Source organism: Clarias gariepinus, chromosome 1, assembly GCF_024256425.1.
Source record: "Clarias gariepinus isolate MV-2021 ecotype Netherlands chromosome 1, CGAR_prim_01v2, whole genome shotgun sequence".
Lineage (NCBI taxonomy): Eukaryota > Metazoa > Chordata > Actinopteri > Siluriformes > Clariidae > Clarias > Clarias gariepinus.
In genome coordinates this window covers 4,666,985-4,686,286 of record NC_071100.1, presented here as the reverse complement: position 1 = coordinate 4,686,286, position 19,302 = coordinate 4,666,985, and the positions used below count along the sequence as shown (strand labels likewise).

The window sequence follows — 19,302 nt, the reverse complement described above, 5'->3', positions numbered from 1 at the left end:
TGTTTTAAAACCCTAAAGACAAACACACTTTTTCGCCTGTTCCTTATCAAAAGGGGTCTCCACAGCCGACCACCCGATCCACACAGGTTTTACACCAGAGGCCCTTCCTAATGCAACCCTCACGTTTTATTCTGGCTTGAGACCGGCAAAGCATCCAGTGGCTGGGTTTTAAACATTGCGTGGGAATTGAACCCCGGGCCTTCTGCATGGCAAGCGAGAAAACCTACCGCCAATGCACATACATCACATGTACATGAAAGTAAACACCCAGTGTGATGCTATAAAATTGGAACCATTGGTCCACATCAAGGGATGTGATTCATTAGTCAACAAATAAAGGCAGTGTGTCCACAAAAAAAATCCTTGTCTGATTTTCCTGATGCGCAGTGGTCAGGACCTATCTATGAAAAATATGGGACAGTTGTGGCTCAGTGCGTTAAGGCTCCAAAGTTATGGATCGGAACATCGGCGGTTTGAGCCCCAGCTCTGTCAGGTTGCTGCTGTTGGGCCCCTAAGCAAGGCCCTTAACCCTGTCTGCTCCAGGGGTGCCGTAAAATGGCTGACCCTGCACTCTGACCCCTGCCTACTAACAAGAAGCTGGGATATGCGAAGAATAAAGAATTTTACTGTGCAGTAATCTAAGTGTGACGAATAAAAGCTGAACTTAAAATCTTCCAAAGAAGGACAATTCTATTTATTTAGCACTTTTTACAATGGCCATTGTCACAAAGAAGCTTTGGAGAATTGAAATAATTACGGAAATGAGCATGTAATGTCTGAAAAAAATATTTATAAATCAAAATGATCAGATTGTCTCTTATGAGTAAGCCGAGGGTAACGGCGGCAAAAAAAAAAAAAAAAATGAAATGGCAATAGGAAGAAACCTTGAGGAGACCCAGACTCCACAGGAAATGAACCCATTCTCATTTGGATGATAACGGATAGCAGAAATTATTTTGCAGCCATACTGCAAGACAGATGTTTTAAAGATGATATGGAATCCAGTTCGTTAGTGGAGGCTTAGGTACAAAACCATTGGAAATTCCAGTCTATTAAGCGACTGCAGGAAAGGACAACTGGTGAACTCATGGCCTCCCAAGGCTCACTAGTATTTGGCCAAACCTGTTCACTATTGAATTCCGTTGTTTCAATCAATCAGGCTTCTTATTCCCACTGAAGGGCAATGTTAATGCTTCAGCATACCAAGACATTTTGGACAATGCTGTGCTTGCAACTTTGTGGCAACAGTTTGTTGAAGGCCCTTTTTATTCCAACATGATTTTGTCCCAGTGCACAAAGCAAGGACTATAAAGACATGGTTTGATTTGAGTTCAGTGTGGAAGAACTCGACTGGCCCGAACACAGAGCCCTGACCTCAACCCCATCAAGCACCTTTGGGATAAACCACTGAACAGGGTAACAGGCTCCCAAGGCTCACCAATGCGTGTAAGGAAGCGAAGGCAGGCCTGTCTTTTCAGATCCCACAGGATAGTGACTGTAGCTCAAATTGCTAAAAAATTGAATGCTGGCTCTGATAGAAAGGAGTCAGAACACACAATGAATCGCAGTTTGGCGTGTATGGGGTCATGTAGTTGGAGACTTTTCAGGGGGCCCATGCTGACCTGTGTCCACTGGTGATGGGAAGTTTGGATCATTTTAGTGACTCAGTTCTTTAAATCTCGTTCATCAAAATGAACACAATTTTTTTCTTTTTTTTCCCATTTAGAATCATTTAGTTCATTTCGTTCTTTTGATCAGAAATAAAAATAAAATGTTGCATTTTCACTAAAAATACCCCCAATACAAATGTTTTGGCTATAGTTCCAGTAATGAAAATATTACAATGCAGCTAAGGACATAGTATAATAAAAAGAATGAGTAGCTTGCCTTTCATATCTTCTAGTCAGAGTCGTTCGTTCTTTTGAATCTATTGCACCGCATGACATCTATGGAAGTCACGTGACAAAAGAACAAACGACCTGGACTAGGAGACTCGAGAGATACTTACTCACTTCTGTTCTCTGTACATAACCTACAGAGATTTTGTGATGCTTTGCGCATGCTTGCCCAGTAGGAAATGAAGGATTCACTCATTCAAAAATAACAAATCGCTCATGAACGACCCAGCACTAGTGTCCACTGCTGCAAGCTCATACAATGAACACGTGAGCATCAAAACTAGACACTAAAGGTGGCCTGGTCTGAGAAATTACAATTTCAGTGTGTCTGTGAAAGAAAGAGAGCATCTCTTACCTGGGAAAGAGATGGTACCAGGATGCACTATAGAGAAAAAAAAAAGTGAGCCGGCAGTGGCAGAGTGATCTGGCAATTCACATGAACGTTACTCTGACACGTCCCATCTGCCTAAACATTGTTCCAGATCAAGTTACACCCCTTCATGGAAATGGTGTTCCCTGATGGCAGAGGCCCCTTTCAGCAGGATAATGCACCCTGACACACTACACACTTGTTCAGGAATGGTTTGAGTTGTTGATATGAGATGCATTGGAGAAACCCGTCTGATCCGTGAAGCCGCCACGTCATACACACCTTCCCACCTTTAAAGGTCTTGTGGGATCCAGGCTTTTTGTTGCCACTAGATCATGGAGGTGGTTTTAATGTAATGGCTGATCAATGTATGTAAAACACACAAAAGGTATAAGCTTCAGCAGTAAGTTATAGTAACATGGACACCTAACCTTAAGTGAACACAAATACAGACAGCTTGTTTTGTATGAACACTTTAATGCAAAATATTTCCATGACTTCTGTAACCTGTCCAACATCACCAGCACTATTACAAACAAGAAGACGCTGTACAAAGAGTGACTTAACAACTTAACAACGGCATGCCAGACCCAGAATAACGATGCTAAAGCAAAAGAAAATCAGTATGTTTTTTTTAAATACAAAAATTCATAAAATGTTTCAAGAATAAAAATACTTTACACTTCACAGATCGTTTTTTCCCCTCATTCTTAGCCCCATTCCAACAAAAATTTTATTTATTTTTCAAAACTAAATATGTAAATCTTTTTTAAACAGGGACTGACTGAGTTCTAAAATATGAATAATTTAAGACAAAAAAATACAAAATAAAAATAGAAAAAGTTCTAAATTTACTGTTGCTCAAAATCTAGACATTTCATTAGGTTTGCTGTGCATGAAACCTTATGGAAAATATTTATTTAAAAAAAACAGGTCAAAAAAAATTTTTTTTTCCTTTGCTAATCATTTGATAATCTTATATGAGATTATTTATTAAATAAATTAGATTTTATTGGTCAGCTTGACTACGTAAAACTGTCTGGGGAAATGCATAAAAAAAGTCAAGAGGTTAAAAAGAAAGCTTAAAAGAGACAGAGAGAGAGAAAAAGAAAGACACTTGTTCACTCCATTCCTCGTTCGTATTCAGCCCTCGAGTCAGCATTCACATCAAGTCATTTACATATAAATGGGACAGGGAATGAGCTTCGGGTCTGAAGAACCGCACAAAAGCCCGTAAGAAGAGGGCCAAAAATTAAAAAGTGACAAACATAAAAGAACAAGAAGTGCCTCAGAGATGAGCAGTAACAAAAGAACCTCGATTCGGTAACAAAATGCTTCAAAGCCATGTAGTATGCGAAATAAAACAAACCGGTCAAAAGGCGAATTGATTATCAGTTCTAAGATTCTGCATTGCGATATTTCACGTTATCAGTGACATCCATACGTTCCGTTAAAAGAGACGGTTCCTAATTATGATCCATTCCTAGGAGACTTAAGGACAGATTTCAGGTCAAAGTCCTTATCTTGGACAGAATAATGTGAAAAATTAAACATATCATTAATTTAATTTAAAACATTTTTTTTAACTATGACAATATCACAAACCATGATAAAGAGTTGTACAGGTATCACAGTTAACCATGTGCCGACCCATAAAATCAGCATAGCTGACCTCAAAATTATAATCAGTGCCATCACCCTTTAATAAAACTCATATTTTTAGATAAACACTCCCGTCCCAACTACATTCATTTTGGTATTTTCTGGATCCATCCTAAGGACCAGGCTAACCCCACTAGAATCACACCAGGAAGACTCTAGAACCAATGTGATGTTTGTATAACCACATTTGGAAATGCTTTAATTTAAAGAATCTTTGCTACCATCTTTCTAGAATACTCAAGAATGTGTCCAAGTGTCCTTAGCAGAATCTGAACACTAAGAATTCTACCTATTGCTGAGAAGAATCTTGAACCATGCCGGTAAGAGTAACAACACACCAAGGACCCTGGAACCGCATCCAAGATTCAAGAACCACACTAATGAGGAGGGGCGTTATCCTTACTCAATGAAGACTGTATAACCACGCCAGGAAAAGATTAGCTCTCCTGTTAGTTGGGTAATCTGAGAACTTCACCTGGGTGATTATAGGCTATAGGGACTCTAGAACTGCAGTAACATTTGTTGAGTCATGCTGGAGGACCATCATGAGTCTGATGATTCTAGAATCTAGATTCTAGAGACTACCCCTGAGAATTGAGGACCGTGTACCTTCCAGAACTGCACTAACAAGGAGAATTTCTTGTATTTTTAATTTATTTTAGGATAATTTTTATTCTAAAATCGTCCAGGAGACCCATCACCACTCATCAGATCCTAGAACCCCCACCAGAAATTTTAGAAGACTATAGAATCATTTCTCATTAGCTGCAGAATCCGGGAAGACTAGCATCAACCTGTAGACTGTTGAACCACAGTGAAGGACCTAGAATTACTCTCAGGAGAAAACCATCAGTCTGGTTGTAAAACTTTTGCAGGAAAGGATCTAAAATTATTCTGGAGAAACTAGTGTCACTCTGAAGCTGAACCTCAGTGAAGAATCTAGAATTACCCTTGGGAGCCCAACATCAGTCTAAAGGTTGTAGAACCGCAGTGAAGAATATACAATTACTCTACTAGCGTAGCATCAGTCTGGCAGTTGTAGAAACACAGGAAAGCTGCTAGAATTACTCTGGGGACACTAGTGTCATGGTGAAGGCGTGTCACAAAGACTGTAACCACCCTGAATCTGTATTTCGAACGATTTAAACCCTAAAAAAAAGGGTGTCGTGGACAGAACACTAAATTAAGAGTCGGAGAATCCCATTTTGTGAGAAACACAGGCTTCACGTCATATAAGGAGACACACTGTTGAAGAAGTGTACTATAGGAAAACGTAAACCGTAGCACCATACGCTAGGCTTGTTAGTGTCTGGGCCCTGGCTAATCATTTATCATGGTTTGCAAAGCTAATATTCAAGAGGAAAAATAATTTTTGGGGATGGGCCCTAGAGAATGATGCATGAGGCAGTGCTTTATTGCTTTTCCCCAACTAAAGGAACCGCAAAAGACATTAGTCTGCATTTGGTTTTTGGACTGGGGCAAGGACCAAAAAACATTGACTCTCCAGGACAAGCTCTTTCCGTATGATAATGTATTGCTTGTCTGGAATATCGCAACGGTTCTGGTTGGCTGTAGAAGTTTAGAAGTTAACGAAAAGAACAAAAGAAGATCACCGGCAATTAAAAAGTACAATTATATTAAAGAGTCTAAATGAGACAACTTTAACGAAAAATAAAAATAAGAAGTGCAACAAGTGAACACCAAACAGGGCTTGGTTCAAGGCGAAGAAAATATGTTTCCTTTTTCTTTCATTTAAATCATTCTAATAGAAATTCTAGAACTATGCTGTTTTAACGCACCAAAAAATCCACCCCATAAAGAACCACAGCAGAGATACCAGAACCCGGTCCCAATCCTAGGATTCTAAAGCCACATGGAAGACATTGAAAAACGAACGATCATTAATCAGATGATTATGGAACCACAGAAAAGACTTAAGATCTATGACTGTGATATTTTCGACACTTCATGAGGATTATAAACCCATAAAGAAGACTCTAGATCCTTGCCAGGGAGGGCCATCATATTGCAGAGCTGTCTAGAGTCAGGGCAAAGATTCTACAAATAGACTGGGAAGTTCAATAACATCTGAAATTAATCTAGAACCATAGCCATGAGACTATTGCTTTGGTGATCCTGGACCCATGGCAAATATTCTAGAACCAGGCTGGGCAGTCGGTATAGCACACAACGCCTGAATTTCTTAAGCCAAATAAATGCCAGATAAAAGATTCTAGTGCCGTGACGCTGAGGATTCCATAACCACAGGGATTTTTATTTTGGAGTCGAACTGGGACTGGGATTCTTGTGAGGGACTACTTTCATAACTCTAGGAACTCTAGAACCGTGCACAATTCCGGAGTTGCACAAAAGATTTCAGCATCACAGTGAAGAATTGTAAACCACGTAAACGAGGTAACGCTGCCACAAAAGTCTTCCTGAAATTGATTATTCGAGAGCCACGTTAAAAATTGTACAGGAGTTCTAGAGTCACACCGTAAGAGCTAAGGGTAAGGGTAAGATTGTTGTTGTCTTCAAGAGGAACACAGGATTATGAGAACTTCTTTATGAGGTCATAGATGTTCTCTGAAGATGCAGTATTAACAGAACGAACACACGCGCGCGCACACACAGATACACATCCTAAAAAAAAAAATCTCATTAGCAAAAATATACATATGTATGTACAAATTTATTCCTTTGAAACCTTATCAAAAGTGTAGTCAAGGTTTGTTTTTTGTTTTTTTCCACATTTACATTCCTATAAACAGAACCAGAATTGAGATTCCTGTGTTCTTAAGGTAAAAAAAAAAAAAAAAAAAAAAACTATAAGAGATGGGAATGTCATGCGGCGTCTCGCGATATCCAGCCACTCTCGGTAAGGAAGTTCAGGATGCGTCTTTTCAGCATCTTATCCAGGTAGCCTGGTAAGCGGCTCTTGGCGGGAACGCCTTGTCGCTTCTGCAGATGATCTTTGATTATGATAGTCTTGACCGTCAGGTACCGAGTCGGACTCAAGTTCAGAGAGTTGCACAGCAGTTTCTCGCGGTCGGAAAGGAGCTCGAAGCCCGGTAAGTGCTCGATGGCTGAGAATTCACCATCTTTTCCTTCCTCTTTGACGGTGCTGCCTCCGCCTCCTGCGTTGGCTCCGCTTCCTGAATTAGCTCCGCCTCCCATTCCAATCCCTGCTCCGCCGCCGCCCCCTCCGCCGCCACTGCCTCTCTTGGAGCTCTTGTTTTCTTTCCGCTTCTCGCGCTTGTGTCGCGCCGCCTCGTACTCGGCCGACTCATCGAGGCGTGTGATGCCGTTGCGCCGGTACCGCTGGAGCTCCCGGACTTTGGCGCGTAGCACGCGTTCCTTGTGCATGTTGTCGAAAAAGTCCTCGAAATCTCGAAACGCCATAAACTGACAGAGCGCGCGTAGCTTTGTCCGCTGCTCACGTTCCTCCTTGGTAATCTTGCGCTTCCCGGAACCTGACGACGCCGAGCTCGCGACCGTCGGGGTTAAACCGGCACCGCTACCTCCGCCCGCACTTTTGTCCTTTTTTTCCCGCCCGAGAAATGCATTCACGAGGCTGTAGTCACGGGCGACATCTTTTCGGCGCTGGCGCTCCCGTAGCTTCCGGACGTACATATCGACGTGGGCGCACTTCATCTCGAGCTCCACATCCTCGTCGTCGTAGTTTACGGACAAGCCGCTGACTAGCAACTCCGCCTCCTGTTCGTACTCCATTTCGTAGTCGTCGCGAAGCGGCATGTACCCGAGCTGCTGCTGTTCGCTCGACGTGAGCTCCAGCGGCAGCGGGGGGGTAGTGAGGCTCGGGGAGAGGGGCGCCCCGCCCGGACACGTGTGGTCGGTCACGCGGTTTGGGATCAGCTCCGGGATGCACGCCTTCCCCAGGTTACCGTGAATGTACATGGTGACATAATGTTCCATCACCTCTTGAGGCGAGCGGGACGCACCCACGTGGGCCGCCATATCCTCCTAAAACACACACAAACACACGTTACTGCCATTATTACACTCACTCTGGAAAAGGTGAGAAATTGTCATAAATAAACGTACACGCGATCTGAATGATAGAGTCTTGAGGGGATCGGATAAACACTTTCTCAGTACAGCCCACCCCGCAGCAAAGAGTTCACGTCCTTGATCATTCACAGATTTTTCCTTAGAACCCGACCAATAGTTTTCCTTGGAAACCATTCGCAATGTTTTGTAACGTATAGATTTTCATGAGTTTGAATGCCAAACTATTAAGAAAAATATAATTTACAAATGTTGTGACATAAATATTAACGTAAACTCAGCTTAATACTTTTTAGTACCCAAGGCAACCGTAGAGGAAAACAACATGGCTTGTGACAATGAATTTTTTTTTTTTTTACCCTTACTGTATTCACCCTTCAGTACTTATACCAAAGAAAACCAACGTCGGGGGTCTGCTGTATATTCATGTTACCCAAGTATATTTTATCCACCCTTTTTAAAATTCTGTACTCCTTCAGTACCCTTTTAAAATCCATCCAGGAGAACGGGGATTTCCTCTAGCGTTCCTGCTCATCAAACTGTGCTTCTTTTTGTTTTCTAATTAAAAAGTAACCATTATTTATTTATTTATTTATCTTTAATGTGTAAAAAATCTTTTACTGCTACCGGAATTATGGGAATGACGTCGCAAAAATATAAAACTCCCAAAATGAGCCTTTAATTATTATTACTATTATAATTATTATTATTTTTATGCCTCAACCACTATGACATCATGTGACTTAATGTCGTCATAGTCTGTGAGGGCCTTCTTGTGAATTAATATAATCATTATTTTTAGTCACAGAAACAACCTGAAACATGTGATGTTATGAATCTGTGACATTTCTTTTCTAGAATAGAGATGGTGTGAGTTAGTGGAAAAGAAAGATGGGGAGCCTGGCCTAAATTCATAGTTGAAGAAAAAATACTACTTCTTCTTCTTCTTGGTCAGTGTACATGAAAAGTTTATTTAGATGTTCAGCCGGCCCAAACCTCTCTGATCTATTACATATAAACTTAAACTGTAAAGTGGGCGTGTCTGTCTGTACATTGAAGATATTTGTGGAAAAAAAATATATTTGAGGGTGTATGCAAGATGAGTAACAGGACACATCATGATAGTTTTTGGATTTTTTTTTTCCTGTGTCTGTCTGTTTGTTTGTTCACCCTTCACGTAAAATAAAAACTACTGAAGGAATTTTAATGGTGTTTTCACAGGTGTGTGTATTCAGCCGAGCTTAAGGTAACATATAGGCTTTCTCGGGAAGAAAAGATATAAAATTTAAATTTCAAAGTAGCATATCATAAAAAAAAAAACATGATGGTTATAAATTTTAGTTAATTAGAAAATTCTTAAACCTGTAACTTGAAGAGAACACTCGTGATGCTGAGGGTGCGTTAATATCGGAACGCCGTGGCTGAAGGAGAGGGATGAGAGCTGTGTGACTCAATCATTCGCCAATATCTGGCCTGCTTAGTGATTTAATAGTGTTTCGTGTTACACTGTGTGTGTGTGTGTGTGTGTGTGTGTGTGTGTGTGTGATAGACTGATACAGCATCTGGGATTGTTGTTGAGTAAATACACGTGAGTCAGTCAGAAATCAAATCACACGTGTGAATGTGTGTGTGTGTGTGGATCGAGATCATTAAAGTTTAGTGTTCTGATTAATCGTGCAGCTCAGACAGGTAGACAGACAGATAAACTGGTAGACAGACAGACAGAGAGGCAATGAGAGACTGATAAACAGATAGATATCCAGACAAACAAACACAGACAGATAGACAAGATAGAGAGATGAACTGATAGAGTGAGAGACAGACAGGTAGACAGACAGACAGACAGACGGGTAACTTGTACACACAGACACAGAGATGTTGCAGTAGTCTAAGACTCTGAGGGAGTGTGTGCAGGATTCTTACACACACACACACACACACACACTGATCTGAGGGTCAGGTCGTTACCCAGTTCCCGAAGCCGTACTGTTCGATGGCATCGAGGAGCGACTGCTCTTCCCTGCTGGTCCATCCTCCCTCCGCCTCGGGACCCCAGAGCGTGAAGCGGCCGCCGTCCACTTGCTGGTAGCCGTGCCATCTCCGGTGATTCCCGATCTCCGCGCCGGCGGAGAAGCACTCGGGACAGAGCTCGATGTCCGCGCACTCTGTGCAGCGCAGCCGCAGGTTCGTCACGTCCGCCAGGCAGTTCACGCAGTACTTCTTGCCCAGGTCCGCCATCTTGGCGCTGGCTTGTTGCTCTGCCTCTCTCTCTCTCACTCTCTCTCTCTCTCTCTCTGCCTCTCTCGCTCGCTCGCTCCGTTCGCGCTGCCTGAGGATGTGTGCGCGCGCGCTTTCGGAAGTCGCGCGGACGTTTTCGTGCGCGGCGCATGCGCGTTACGCCGGCCTCGCCGGCGTCTCATGAATTATTCATGAAACGTGCCGAGCGTACGCTCTCATTGGCTGTATCCAGGACGACCGGGTAAAACACTGTCGCAATAATGGGTTTGTTTAAAAAAAAAACACTGTTAGGGGTCACTCTGATTAATCTAAACTCAGGTAAGATGATAAAAGGATTACTCTACGCGTTTTATGGGCTTCTGTGCAGTAATAATTCAGTTATATAAAATGTTCATTTATATATAAAACAGTATTTTATTAAATTTAGTTTGTAGGAACAGTTAAAAGGTTTAAGTTAAAAATAATCTGTTGATCTTTATGTAATCAGTGATATTATTATTATTATTATGATTATTTGAGGTTGAAGCCCACGTACATGTCTGTGTGTCTCTCTGTACAGCAGAACTCTCTGTCTAACTTATTAATACAAAGAAATCCCATTCTGTAAGGTTGAGTATCTCACGCCTTGTTTACACTAAGTTGTCCTTCTTTGGTGCTCAGACAAATACACTCCCTGTTCGGTAATCGGAGAGTGAATCACAGATGAGAAATGGGAAAAGTAGATAAAAGGATAAAGATGAAGTTTTGTCTTAAAACCACTCCAGCGTGTTAAAATTCACTTATACCACTTCAGCGCTGTTATTTCAGCCAAAGTGAAAATATGAACTAATCCCAGTAAAAATATTCACTTTATCTTTTCTAATTAATATCTATTGGTGCAGGTGTTTGTTTACATTGAGACAGTAGCGCATTAGTAGATTATTTTACAGTAGATTATTAAATCCCACACATAACTGTTCATAACATCACTTTTACTCAGCATTTCAATTCCATTCATAGTGCAGGTTAAAAGTTTTATTAAATTCAGCCCATCAGTCGATGTACAGACAGTTTGATGCATGCGTAGAAAGCTGTAAAAACTTGAAATCTGGCGCATTACTGCTCATAACTTCACTTCTACTCAACATTTTTGTTTCCTTTAATGCCGGAGGTTTAACTTAAGAGCAAATATCTAAGGACTGGCAAAGTTTCATTACATTCTATCGAGTTTTGCGTGGTTGCTGTGACAAAATCTGGCTGGACAGACAGACAGAGACATTTTCTGAGACTGGTTACGGGTCGTCCAATGTAGGAACTTTAAAGATATCTTCGAATGGGTGAGTTCTGACCCAATGTACAGACAGAACCTTTCTTTTATTTATAGATTCTCAGTTATCAGAAAAGCTTTAGGGTTGGGATAGAACTGACACTCGGTCCCACATCTGGACAACAGTCCACCATTTAGTGATGTCTGTTATGTCCCTATTAAAGCTGTATGGGCCTCTATATTGTAACCTTTTGCTTCACATTGATACGTTTCCTTATACTTTTTCTCCTGCTGTCACTTTCACTGACTTTAATACATTTAGGAGCCATGATGCACTTCACAGTCAGAGCTGTCCATTGTTTTATTTTCAGTAGGTCACCCATTGTGGCTGACATAAGCAGTATTGTGGTATTCCATCTGTACCTCCTGATTACTGCTGTGACTCAGATTTTGTCTGATGTTAAGTTGGTCACAGAGTTTCCTGTATCCTTTTTCGTCTTTGTGAAGTATACCTGTTTGAATTTTTAAGAATTATTTTACATGTGAAGCCAGGATGCAGACAAACAGATAGACACAGCCTGTTGATCCAGAACTAATAAAAATGTCCGGTGGTTCACACCTCATTATATAAAACCTTGATTATCCAATAGTGTACTCAGGTTTGTTCCAATAATTACAGTGATCACAGGTTCATTCACTCACTCTGCAGACTCCTTCCATGAATGTTAAATAAATGTCTTCTCACTTGAAAAAAAAAACTATACTGAAAGAATAATGGCTTACAAATTAAATTCACAGATTATCCCTGGAAAATGGAGGAGCAGTCACTTAAGGAAACGGGTTCTGATGTGAAGACCGAAGATCCAGATGTGGCAGAAGCTGGAGACCCCTGGGACAGTGAAGACCTGACTAAACCCGAGGAGGAAAGCCGTGCAGAAGAAACAGAAGCCCAAGCAAAAGTAGTAGACGAGGAGACAGAGCAGGTAGCAGGTGATGAGAATAAAGATAACCTGCCAGAACCTGAAGACGATGTTGAAGCTTCAGTGGTAGACGATGCACCAGACACTAGTGATGATTTCCAAAAAGAGAATGAAGAAGAAAAGCCTGAAAACCAAGAGGAAGAGACGAAGAGCGTAAAAATGGAAGATGATCAGAGACCATGTACAGGTTTTAGATTTATAATTTTTTATATAAAGTATGCCAAACTAGTATGTTCCTGGTCTTGCACTTAAAAAAAACAACAATTTAATTCACTTTTTAGTCATATGAACGGTTATTTGTTCAAAAATCCTCAAAAATGCTTGGACTAGGAATCAGAATAATAATAATAACAACCCATTCAGAGTAGACATGGATCCTGTTTCTAGACATGTACACTCTATAGGGCCGTGGTTCTCAAAGTGTGTGGCGTGCCCCAATAGTGGGGAATACAGACATGACAGGTTGGGCGCAATGAACGGGAGGGAATTAGTGGAAAATAATAGGAAAGTACCTATTCTAATTCATGCTTTTCTTTATTGACAATAAAGATCACGAAACTAAAAAATCACACGCAAAATAATGGATCATTAATACAAGTAAATTAAAATAACATCAGAGAAAAAATGGAACCATAGTGCAACAATAACGGTTTAACATCAGCATGTTAATTGCAGAGGAACAATATATAAGGAAACATTCGGTATTATATATGTAATTTCATTTATTCCAATGTGTAGGCTGATGTTTCTGTATTTTTGTTAAAAATGAATATTTTATCAGGCAGTACTAGTCTGGCATTTCTAGTTTCCAGTGTGGCAACAAAGTTGCTTTTTGATCCTTCAGGCGCTGAACAGAAGGGAAGATCAATATCGTTCTACGCTTGTTGTTTGTGTGCGACATTTTGCAATGATCTCTAAATCATTTGTTGCGCCGTAGAGAATAATGGTGTTTATGCTTTTAAACATGTATAATTTAAGGCGGATGTAACTTAAAACCAATATATATAGAAAATATATGTGGGTATCTTATTTGCAGGTTTATTTACGCAGCTATTGAATTCGGAGATGCGAATATAAAACTAACTTTACCGCGGACACAAACCGGGTCAGTAGCGTACTGTATGTAGTGAGCGTAATAACGTCAATGGATACATTTGTTACATGGACCACAAAAAAGCAGGTGATTCAGCACTATCAGCCTAATCAACCAAAAATCCAGCCGAAAGGAAAACATGATGAAGCCTATGTTGCGCTTGGATTCATGGTGGGGATGGTGGGGCAGAGGAGAGACCGTGTGTGTTTTGCGTTTTAAACCGCTGGCAGCAGACAGCACGAGACCGAACGAAGTAGGAAGACACTTAGAGACAACACACCCCAGTCACGTTAATAAGCCACTCGACTTCTATGAAAGAAATCTCTAGATAAGTGACGAAGTAAGCCTGTTATAACAATTGCACGTTTATTTAATCTGTTTTGAACTTGGTGTTATTTGATTTTATTGGTTTAGAAATTGATAGTTCAATAAATAGTAAACTTGGCTGTTTTCGTTATCATTTTGTTGACAAGTGGGGCTTGAAGATTTGCTCATCCTCTTAAGTAGGAAATGACAGAAAATGTTTGAGAACCATTGCCATAGAGGATAGATGAATAAATGCTACCAAGAGCAGGCCACACCAGCAGGTGGCGATATAGTCCTAGCCCAGGAGATACAGTGCATTTGGACTTTTGGTGCACACTGTTACAAGACATATAGGTTTTTTCTTGTAAACAAGCCAGCAATAGGAAATCTCTAAATATCTTTACCATGGCAGGATTGTTTTAAAAAAGGTAAATTTTTTAGTGACCCTTAACAAAGTTTCCATGTGAACGAATAACCAAAATGCATAGGTAAAATAAATGTTTATACTTGTGTATGCATGCCAGTGTTGCATGGCATATTGAAAAAGTTCTACGATACTATTAAGTTTTGAATCTTTTCCTCTTCTTATGTCTATTTGATCTGCTGTATAGGATACTAATACTGACAGAAATCTCTTAAAGCGCAGCCTTGACAGCATTGACGTGTGTATATGACGTAACAGGGAAATCCAAACTGAGGTTGTAATATGGGCCACAGGAAGCTTTTAAAGCACGACAGTAGCAATAAGAGTCTCAGTAGAGAGCTAGACTTGAAGAAAGAGTTAAAGGCAATAGGTGACCTGAACTGAAATATTTGAGATATAGTGGTTATAAAGTAAGCAAAAAATGATGAAAAAAGATGAGTGCCTAAACACGGCTGTGCATGAGCTATTTTAAAGTCTGGTAGAGTTGGTTATATATTGGGACATTCGCTGCACCTTTAAGATTGTCTCTTTAAATTTTAAAAAGGAAAAACAAGGGCAAAACGTGTAGTATTACTGAAAATATTTTTACCAATGAAAGCCCAGCACTTTATAGTAATGGCGTCAGATAGGGAGCGTCTAAAAGTGCTGATCTAATTCACAGGATCTGTCTAACATACTGCAGTGTTAGATACAGGATTTATTTACTTTCTGTAGCAAACTGTATGTTTTTATTATTGACTACTGATCATGCACATTTTTAAATGAAAAACTATATAATAATTACTGTATATAAAACCCGTAAGATATTCAAATTCAAAGTTTGTCATGTACACAACCATACAGGGCATGATATGCAGTAAAAATCTCATATGACCTAAGAAGGAATGAGAAGGTAGGTAGAGGCAAATTTGCACTAGAATAAGATTAGAATGTAAAAAAAATTTATAAAATTTAAAAAATGTCAATGCCAATTTATTCATATAGGACATTTATTTCAACCAGTTTGTCCAAAGTGCTTTACAGTGATTAAAAGATGTAACATGGCAAAATTGAAATAAATTGTATAAAGCATAGTAAAACAAACTTAATAAAATACAATTACAAGAAAGAATTAACCATTAAATAGAATTATATAAAATGTACAGTGGAACCTTGGATTATGAGCATAATTCGAAGCAGGCTCGTATTCCAAAACACTCGTAAGTCAAAGCAAATTTTCCCATAAGAAATAATGGAAACTCAATTTTTTTATAACACCCGTGTTTTTTCCAACCACAAAAGTCTAGTGATTCTATATTAGCTCAGAGACAAGGCAATGTATTAAAAAGTTTTTCTACATTAATGACGATATTGAAACAAAAATGTTGGTATTGTGATAAGACTAACATGTGGACAACCTCACATATACTGATTATTTTATCTACGGCCTTGAAAGTTTCACACCTCGATTTGTCCTTGATCGCGGTACAGCTAAAGGTTAAGTGAATGTTGCTTGAGAGGATAAAGTAATTTGTAACTGTTCTTTAACCATTCCACTTTGATTCACACCAATTTTTTTAAAATGTTTTAGCCGATTTTCAAGAAAACCTTGAAGTGGTCTCTGAGGACGAGCAGAAGCTTCTTCAAGAACTCCAAGCAGAACATGAAAAGCTGAGTCAGCTCAATCACCAACTCCAAAATAAATTGTCTGAATACTTTCTACTTGAATCGGGCACTAAACTTAATTTATTGCATGGGAAAGTTTTTACCAAAGAAGATTGTCTTCAGAAGTACCCAGGTATTCTAGAGAAAGTTAAGAGAGAGATGGAGCACAAAAGGCAGAAGCAGCTAGAACAACACCATGTTGATGAACTGAATCGGCAGAATGACGAGAAGCTGGAGCAAATCGAACGCGAGCAGAGCATGCTGGCATCAACTGAGCGTGAAATGCTCATTACATTTCTGGAGCAGGCGATGGGCAAGACGGAGGCCCAAGCTGAGGCTGAGCGTCTGCTGATGGCAGCACAGGAATGCGAGGATGAGTATGTCTCTGTTAGGCAGGAGAACTTCAAGATGAATTCAAAAGTGCTTAATTTGGAAGCAGGACTCCATGCCAGGGAAAGGGCTCTAGATGGAGACATGCACAAGATAGACTTCGAGCAGCTACAAATTGAGAATGAAACCTACAAAGACAAGCTGGAAGAGTGCAAGGAAGATCTGATTAAGCTTAAGAAGATGATTCCTCACAACGACCAGGTTTGTTTGTTCAGCGTTTGTTTATTTAGAGGGCTCCTAGTCAAATTAATATTCTCCCTTTTTATTAAAAATGCAATATTTTTTCATTTACTCATTACAAAATTCTCAAAAAATATAAATGTTTTTTATTTTATTTTTTTTTTTATAGTCCAATAAGTAGATCTGGTTTCACAAAGCTTTTTTCACAATGTTCAAAAATTTTAGTTTTTTCCTGTTTACCACCACTTCATGGATGTGTATATAAGCCAGTCCAATTGCAATCCACCAGATTCTGAAGGTTTTTTGAAAGAAATACACTGGCCAAAAGTATATGGACACCTGACCATCATACCCACCATTTTAAAACCAGAATTAATCTCCTTTGGTGTTATAATATCCTCCACTTATTCTTGATACATAACTGCTGACATTTAGTAGCTTGCATGATGTAGCATTACTGCCACCACTTTACTCTTTTAGTATCGTCCACTTTTCTAGGAAAGTTTTTAAACTAGAAGTCGGGACATGGAGTGGGGATATGTGGTTATTCAGTTAAATGAGCATTGGTGAGGTCAGACACTGATGTTTAGATTTTGAGAAGGCTTTGGTTCACCCAGAGGTGTTCAGTGGGTTGAGATTCAGGCTCCATGTAGGACACAGGAGTTCTTCCACTACATCCTTAACATGCATTTGGCAAAAACATGCTTAAAAGTGTCTCATCTAGTTGAAATGAATTTCCAGATAGGATAATTTATTATTATTATTATTATTATTATTATTATTATTATTATTATATAATTCCTAATACTTAATGCTTCTTATCTCGCGATCCATGCTTTGTTTTTCTTGTAAATACACATACACATTACTATTCTTATCAGATAAGAAGAAAGACATTTGCTAAATACAAGTTCACGCCCTTTTATGTAGTGCCCATAACGTTTTTTGAATTTAAATCTTTCAACGACCTTTATTGTCATTCAGATGAAAGGTTTATATTTCACTTCTTAAGACATAACCCTGAAAAAATGTATTATACTAAAATGCAAAACTGTTAAGATATTGCAGCATACATTTGAAATGGTTACGGACACTACAGATTTTTGGCTTTTTGGGAATTTATGGAATTTTGATTAAATATGTGTTAACAATAACTATTGGGCAAATCACAAAAAGCAATTTATTGAATAAACTATATATATATAAATATATATATAAATATATATATATATATATATATATATATATATATATATATATATATATATTTATAATGTCTTTAACCACATAACATACGGTAATTTCTAATTTGGAGCATTTAAACAAAACCACTGTTAGTTCATTTTGCATGGAATTCTTTAATTTAAGTAACAAATTTTATAGGTCATATGCAACCAGAAGCTTACACCAATTTCAGTATCAATATCCATAAAGAAATATAAATAATTTTTGCATTTGAAATTATTGATGTTTAAAAAGAGACAGTATAATGCAGAAAAAATGCAATTTTTGGGATACTTACTCTCCAAAACGGCTAATGTTAGCAATCTGAATTTTTTTAAGAAGCAGGATTGGTCACTTCCATGTTGCATAAGTTTCAAATGTAGCTTCTTTCTCGCACACTTTTTCTGTTATATATGCATAACATAAAAAAAATATAAAATCAGCACCAATACTGTGGCTGTATGTTTTTTTTATTTTATCGGCAGGTGGGATTGTCATGTTGGAACAAGTTTGGGGCTTTTAGTTTCAAAAAATGGAAATTGTAATGAAGGTACAGAGTACAGACTATTTGCTTGATTTTATACAACTTGTTTTTCTACATTTGTGGCAACAGTTTGGAAAAAGAACTGCATATAGGTGTGATGGTCAGGTGTCCACATACTTTTGGTCATATAGTATATCAGAGGCTCTGTGTCAGGAATGCATCTGTTAGGTATACCTAGAGGACAATGTTTTTATTATCACTGTCCTCATTGATCAAGTGCAGAAGGATCTCGTGCAGAAGGAGTGCAGAAACCAGCTATTTATTCTAAATGTTAAAGCACTTTAAAACTGTTTAACTGTAATTGTATGTGTCTTTGTGTCCCCACTCAGATTCTTATGCATTTTAAAGAGAAGCTGAGGTTCAATCAGGGGGTAAACCAGACAAAGCGAGCCCGTTTTGATGAACTGGAGGCTTTGGTGCTGCGTGAGCATCAAACACTGACGCAGATAATGCAAGCACGGGATGTCCTGCGCTTCGACAATCTGCATAAGCGCCAGGACTGTGGCCTGCTGGGAAATCCCACACTGCTCCGGGACCTTGAGGACACAGAGGATGAGCGTGAGACACTTGAAAGACAAGTGGAGATGCTAAAGAGAATCTGAAGAGACACACAAAACCAAACTGCTACATAGACACCTACAAGCCCCTGTAGCATAACGGCAGGAACACAATAACATGGAGGCCCATTTTAAGAATTGTTTTTTAAGCAGTTTATCATTTTGTGTAACAAAACCGTTCACTTTATTAAGTTTCATCCACACCACAGCGTTATGTTTTTTTCTTATTTGTTATTTGACTGAAGAGGAAAATGTGAAAAATTGCAGAAATAAATACATCTTAATGTTGACTTTATATATTTTTTTAACCTGACGGTACATTTTTTTAAAAGAATTAAATGTATGATTAAAAATATTTGTGTTAATAAGGTAATCTAACCTGCTTAATTAAAATGACAAACGATTAAAAAAATCAAATGTTCAACATAAACATCATGAACAAAAACAAAATAACAAGATTTATAAATAATGACTGTTATTATAAAGAAAATGTAAAAACGTGAGAAAGCTTTAAAGG

General features: G+C 39.0%; 2 protein-coding genes across 5 annotated transcripts; one reads left to right on the top strand and one right to left on the bottom strand.

Annotated features, from left to right (window-relative positions):
• Positions 1-6,747: 6,747 nt before the first annotated feature.
• Positions 6,748-10,236, bottom strand: tada2b (transcriptional adaptor 2B). The gene is made up of 2 exons (XM_053499410.1): positions 9,928-10,236; positions 6,748-7,914 (listed from the first exon to the last, which is right to left on the bottom strand). Exons 1-2 carry the CDS (start codon positions 10,195-10,197, stop codon positions 6,775-6,777), a joined length of 1,410 nt encoding a protein of 469 aa, XP_053355385.1. The 5' UTR covers positions 10,198-10,236; the 3' UTR covers positions 6,748-6,774.
• ccdc96 (coiled-coil domain containing 96) lies at positions 10,004-19,085 on the top strand. 4 transcript variants are annotated; one of them, XM_053499393.1, is made up of 4 exons: positions 10,004-10,143; positions 12,242-12,610; positions 15,817-16,481; positions 18,558-19,085. In XM_053499393.1, exons 2-4 carry the CDS (start codon positions 12,256-12,258, stop codon positions 18,828-18,830), a joined length of 1,293 nt encoding a protein of 430 aa, XP_053355368.1. In that variant the 5' UTR covers positions 10,004-10,143; positions 12,242-12,255; the 3' UTR covers positions 18,831-19,085. The 4 variants fall into 4 exon arrangements, with proteins under 4 accessions (XP_053355368.1, XP_053355376.1, XP_053355361.1 ...); XM_053499401.1 differs by having other exon boundaries at positions 10,089-10,188; XM_053499386.1 differs by lacking the exon at positions 10,004-10,143 and adding an exon at positions 10,436-10,515 and having other exon boundaries at positions 12,242-12,604.
• Positions 19,086-19,302: the final 217 nt, after the last annotated feature.

Excerpts from the sequence above, each read along its gene's own strand:
- tada2b (XM_053499410.1), bottom strand. The coding sequence starts at position 10,197 with ATGGCGGACCTGGGCAAGAAGTACTGCGTGAACTGCCTGGCGGACGTG. Across the intron at positions 7,915-9,927 it reads AGTACGGCTTCGGGAACTGG|GAGGATATGGCGGCCCACGT; the intron begins GTAACGACCTGA and ends TGTGTGTTTTAG.
- ccdc96 (XM_053499377.1), top strand. The coding sequence starts at position 10,458 with ATGGGTTTGTTTAAAAAAAAAACACTGTTAGGGGTCACTCTGATTAAT. Across the intron at positions 12,611-15,816 it reads TGATCAGAGACCATGTACAG|CCGATTTTCAAGAAAACCTT; the intron begins GTTTTAGATTTA and ends AAAATGTTTTAG. Across the intron at positions 16,482-18,557 it reads TGATTCCTCACAACGACCAG|ATTCTTATGCATTTTAAAGA; the intron begins GTTTGTTTGTTC and ends GTCCCCACTCAG.